The sequence below is a fragment of the Musa acuminata genome, chromosome BXJ3-5 (assembly GCF_036884655.1).
Source record: "Musa acuminata AAA Group cultivar baxijiao chromosome BXJ3-5, Cavendish_Baxijiao_AAA, whole genome shotgun sequence".
NCBI classification, from domain to species: Eukaryota; Viridiplantae; Streptophyta; class Magnoliopsida; order Zingiberales; family Musaceae; genus Musa; species Musa acuminata.
In genome coordinates this window covers 4,956,201-4,962,200 of record NC_088353.1, presented here as the reverse complement: position 1 = coordinate 4,962,200, position 6,000 = coordinate 4,956,201, and the positions used below count along the sequence as shown (strand labels likewise).

General features: G+C 37.3%; 1 protein-coding gene across 4 annotated transcripts in view; it reads left to right on the top strand.

Annotated features, from left to right (window-relative positions):
- The first annotated feature begins 1,835 nt into the window (after nucleotides 1-1,835).
- The window catches only part of LOC103984453 (uncharacterized), a 35,141-nt gene continuing 30,976 nt past the window's right edge, over nucleotides 1,836-6,000 (top strand). Inside the window, exons 1-3 of one of the 4 annotated variants that reach the window (XM_018826464.2) lie at nucleotides 1,838-2,083; nucleotides 2,303-2,476; nucleotides 4,476-5,625. In XM_018826464.2, coding sequence (XP_018682009.2) covers nucleotides 4,778-5,625 — 848 coding nt within the window. In that variant the 5' untranslated portion in view covers nucleotides 1,838-2,083; nucleotides 2,303-2,476; nucleotides 4,476-4,777. Of the gene's footprint in view, nucleotides 2,181-2,302; nucleotides 2,477-4,475; nucleotides 5,626-6,000 lie in introns of all 4 variants that reach the window. The other 3 variants (XM_065151670.1, XM_065151671.1, XM_009401941.3) reach the window with 3 other exon arrangements.

Here is a 6,000-nt window from a genome sequence, read left to right as displayed (position 1 = left end):
TTTTACTATTATCAATACCATATTACTTATTATCATATACATGTAAGCAAATTAGATCTAAAATCATTGACTAAAGATGGATTACTATATTTAAAAATAAAAAATAAAAATATTTTAGACCATTAAATTCAGATTATTATATTTATAATGGATGCTAATTGAAGAAATATTTTTCACATTGTAAGTGGTTAATGAACATCCACTATCAATGTAATAATCCGAATTCAATGATCTAAATTTATTTTTATTTTTTTATTCATAAATATAGTAATTCATGTTTTGTTGATATTTTTAATCTAACTTGTTTACATGCACAAGATGATAAATAATATGGTATTGATGAGGGTAAAATCATTGGATATCGATGTAATAAGAAATAATAAAGTTTGTTATACCAAATATCTCACATGATCATCTCAATATAAAATATTTTTAAAATCATTCCTAATTGAAAAAATATTTTTCATACTGTAAGTGGTTAATGAACATCCACTATAAATACAGTAATCTGAATTCAATTGTCTAAAATATTTTTGATTTTCATTCCTAAATACAATAATCCAGCCAATGATTTTAGGTCTAATTTGCTTATATGCACATGATAATAAATAATATGGTATTGATAAGGGTAAAATCATTAGATATTGATATAATAAGAAATAACAAAGTTTGTTATGCCAAATATCTCAGTCATCTCAATATAAAATATTTTTAAAATCATTCCTAATTCAAGAAATATTATTACTTATTACATCGATATCCAGTGATTTTATCCTTATCAATACCTTATTATTTATCATGTAGCGAATTAGACTCGAAAAACTAGACAAATTGGATTATAAGATGGAATCGTAATACCAAAATGTGTCCTAATAATATATTCACGTAAGAAAAGAGAAGCCACGAGTTCGATCACATAGCTGCCGACCAGCTTAATTATATCAATGAATCAAGAGTTAGAATCACATATATTCTAAGATATATTAAGATTATATTAATCTGCACACTAAGATATAGATGTTACGTACACTTATTTTGGTGGACGGTGGTAATTAAATCTGAGGACGATGGAGCCACACCCGCTCATGTCGTCATCACTTGGGCCCACACGTGCCCCTGATAAAGGCGTTTCATGTGGACTTCGTTGCACGGATCGCAATGGGATTTGGAGTCGGTGAAGTCACACTCGCCCGTGTCCGTTTCGCTTGCGTCCACATGAAACGTATCAAGATACGTTCATTCATGTTAGTGTTTGTGTTAGCCCCCGCCAAAGTGACCCTCTATCGAACCGTCGGCCCACGGTAACTGTGAGTGCAATCCACGTATGTCGATTTCAGTTGTCATGTCATTAAAAGGTGGGATAAGAGGGACTTTTATATAGATAATAAGAATCGAGGGGCTTATCCGCAAAACGTGCCAAATTCGCTCACGAACACATTGGCCATGTTTAAAACCGTAGGATGTAGATCCGATGGATCTCGTACGTTCAATACGATTGATATCGGTCGACGTATACGGAGCTTAGGTAATGGCAGATTAGTTGTTATCTGCTTTGGAGAGGGTAATATGTAACCTTCTAAGCTCGACTGCAACGGTAACAGACCTTCCTTTCGATCAGTGCAACGAAGCTGAACCGTTCATACAGGAATGGAAAGATTAATTGTACCGCATAAGATGATGGGATGCTGACGCTCGCGGGAACCGTAACGCTAAGCCTATCCATCGTCACTTCAGTCCGTACAATAAATCTGAACCGTTCATGTAAGACAGAAGATTCATTGTGCCGCATAAGATGTGAGATGCGGACCCTCGTAGGAAGGCGGTACGAAGGGAGCCGAAGCGGGTCGCCAGCGAGGCCAGAGCGCAGTTGGACTCGCTGTGACCTGCAGGAAACGGAGAGTAAGAGATAAGAGAAGAGTAAAGGATTACAGGATTCTATTACGGAGGATCGGCCAAGGGAGCGGAGCTGCCCCCAGTCACAGTGAGGAGAGAGAGGAGGAGGAGAACCAAAGAAACGAAGCGGAGAAGGTTCTAGGGTTCGCAGCGGACCGGGCGCGATCTTGATCCGCGAGTCCGGACCGAGGTGATTGCTCTCCCCGGTTTGTTTCGTTCCGATCAGTCCCACTTTCTTGATCTTCTAGGGAATGTTGTTCCGGTGGAGTTCTTCAAGGTGACACACGGTGCGATTTGGTTCCCTTTTCTTGGATGCTTCGGTTGCATTGCTCCTTGTTTGTTTGTTTAGTTTGATGTGTCTTCAATAAGTAAGAGAAGAGTAAGAGATTAAATAATTCTATTTCTGGAGGGTACGATGATGCCTTATGACACGGAGGCGGCGAAGGAAGCAGAGCAGAGCTGCCCCGTGTCACTGTGAAGGGAGAGGAGAACTGAGAAAAAAAAGAAAATAAAAAGAAGCGGAGAAGATTCTAGGGTTCGCATCGAATTGGCCGTGATCTTGATTATTGAATTCTTGGCCGAGGTGATTCCTCTCTTGAACTTGTTTCCGTTCAGATCGGTCCGGCTTTCTCTATCTTCTAGGAATGTTGTTCCGATGAGTTGTCGATGATGCGATTCGTATCCTTTTTCTTGGAATCTTCGCTTGCATTATTTTCTTTCCTTGTTTGTTAAGTTTGATGTGATCTCATCGGGAATTTAGTTGAGTGGAATAATTACCTTTACTATCTTCTTTACCTTTTGATGGAGATCTTCTAGTGGAACTGAAGGTCTGCTTCGATCTTGCCGTGTAAATTAGCTTGCATTTTGTCCACTCGAATTCACTGCTTCAAACTTCAAGCTCACCATTTATTTGTGGATTAAGGATTTAAGTTCTGATGGCGGCAATGAGCAGAATATGCTGGCCTTGCATTACATGATAAAATTGGCTTAAGATGCTGTGACAAACTTAATGGTTGAGTCTGGACTGTGCTTGTCTAATGGGCTCTAGAACAGATTGCTAAAGCATGATTCGTTTCAGTCAAATTTAACAACATAGATGTGGACCTACATGTGGTCTTTATTCTTGGTCTTAAGCAAAAAAGTTCCACTTCCTTACGCATGTGTCACGTTTTTCACAGAAGCAACTGAACCTTGGTAATTATATTTTACCATAATCCACATGGGCCCCTTGTGAAAATACCTATTAAGGTGTGCAAGTATCACTAGTTTAGCAGATGGAAATTTGAAGGACAGTAGCTAGAGTAAGCAATTTAGATCATAACTACAAACAGATGCTTATTTACTAACCCAAGAATTGTGACTTCTTGGCCAAATTTCTTGTCAACTCAATATCTTGGCAACTGCTATTTTTTAGTACATTTATTTAACATCAAAGATGGGTTGTTGTCTCTTTACAAGCTGCTCCTATCTTCAAGAAATGATCTTCAATTGATGCATCTGGAAACAAAGTTCTCCAGTGTCCAGTACCAGAAATAGAAATGTTTCAAAGTTTCAAACCATTGGAAGCTCAAAGTAAATCACTGATTCCGCAAAAGTAAACATATCAAGACCTTCTAAGCAAAATGTCCAAAGCCAATTTAACTGTTACTCCGGATATGTTGTGTTGAAACAAAAAAGTTGCTATATGTCTGACTATTTGGAGTTTGCAACAGTGAATATCACGCTTCTTCATTTTCAATAGGTTCTTCGTAGGTCCTGCTAGATAAAGTTTAAGAGATAGGGAAGTTAAATTGCTTTACACCTCACCATGTGCCACCCTAAGAGATAGATATACGGAAAAGGAGAAAGAAGTAAGATTAGTACATGAAGAGATACATGTTGCTTACTTTGCCAAGTTTTGGGTCAGCATTTTGGAACAGCAATGAAATGATAACCAAAATCATCTTGAACTAAGGCTTATATCAATGTTATTTATCTGTATATCTGGAAAGGGAGAAAGAAGAAAGATTAGTACATGAAGAGATCCATGTTGCTTACTTTGCCAATTTTCGGGTCAGCGTTTTGGAACAGAAATGAAATGACAACCAAAATCATCTTGAACTAAGGCTAATATCAAAGTTATTTGTCTATATTTCTTGTACAAATCTTTGTGACGCACTTTTCATGATGTGAGTTATTTTGTATGCCATGGGATGACATTTTTCATCCTTCACATGATAAAATCAATTTGTTTCACTTGTTTCTAGGGACACGTGTGGGCATAATATTGTTAATCTTATTACAAGTTTTCAACAAATTGATCTTCCTTTTATCTAAACTAGTTACAAGTTTCAAGAATTTGAAAGTCTTCTTATACAACATAACTTTATTGTTTCAAATCATTACATTCCTTACTGCAGTTTTTTCTTTCATGAAAGCATCTAAATGCATAATACATGTTAAATTCCACATAATTATATGAGTTTAAAATCCTTCTTTCCTTTTTATTTAAAGTTTGAGTTCCTGCACATGAAATATTTGCTTGATTGTCCTCATATTGCTGAGGTATATTGCTATAATTGATTTTTGTGATTTATTTGCAGCTTTTATCTGTTCATCAGCAGATTCTGTATGAGACCTCCCCGGTTTTATGTGAATTTCAAGTTCTATGGTGGTGATACATCCAGATTATTTCTGAGCAGAGAATGCACTAGTAGCTGAACTCATCTATTTGTGTGGAAGAAGAGTTAGCATCATGAACTTTTAGCTTTTTCCAAGCTATCTCATGCATCAAGAACTGGAGAAAACAAGTACACAAATAAATAAGCATAATCTGAATTTGTGTCTTTATGGTTGGGAGAATTGATCTACTCTGTAATCTTTCTGGTTTTTCTTCTTTTTCTGAATGACTATGTTCTCTGTCTTAAAAGGCGGATACTTGTTTTGGCATCATGTGGGAAACTTCTGCATCTTCATGCTTTTATGCTGCCTTAAGCATTCAATGGTTAAGGGCTTTACTTCAGAAACCCTGCGTCAGGAATCTTCTGGACTGATTCGAAATGAAGCATATGGTAGAAATGCAGTGGACAGTAGTGAAGGTCAATCCTGTCTATCTTATTTGGATAATTCTGGGTCTTGTCAGGACTTGAAAGGTTTTGGCACTTTTGATACAACATGTTTACTGAACTCAAGTTTGAATTTAGATGGTGATCTTTGTGTATATGGCTCAGGAAACATAGAAGTTTTCCCACATATTGCCATCATATGCCCTGTTAAAGGATGCTCAATTGTTGTTAACATGTCTGGAAGTGTTAAGATCGGTGAATATGTAAATGTGATGGCAGGTTCTGTTAGTTTTGATGCTAGAAATCTTACTTTGGATCACTGTGCAACAATAAACACAACATCCTTTGGTGGGTCACCACCATCCCAGACAAGTGGTACTCCTATTGGCCATGATGGTGCTGGTGGAGGACATGGGGGTCGTGGTGCTTCATGCCTAAGAAGTAACAAGACAAATTGGGGTGGTGATGTTTATGCATGGTCAACATTATCTAAGCCATGGAGTTATGGAAGCAAGGGGGGAAGTACATCTGCTGAAAAAAGGTATGGAGGTGATGGTGGGGGCCGCATTGAGCTCAAAGTCAGTGATACATTGCAATTGGATGGATTCGTAACTGCAGAAGGTGGCATGGGAGGACTCGAAGGAGGAGGTGGATCTGGAGGAAGCATCATTATCCATGCATTAAAACTGTGAGAATGACTGCTACTTTGCACAGTTTTGTTCTTTCTGTCTGATGTTTTATTGTTACTACCAATTTTAGTTGTTAACACAGTTGCTTGCATTAAAGCCCATCATTATCCGTGCATTAAAATTGTGAGAATGGCTGCTACTTTGCACAGTTTTGTTCTTCTGTCTGATATTTTACTGTTATTACCTACTTTGGCTGTTAACATGGTGCTTCCATTAAAGCCCTTCTACTTGTGATCAAGTAATTAAGTGGCAAAACCATGTATTATGTCATTTCACAAAATTGTAGTTCTTAATGTTATGTCCATGGCTGCTAATGAATTTATTCAGATTACTTCCTTTCAAGTTGTAATAATTACAGCTTTTATACTTTGAAG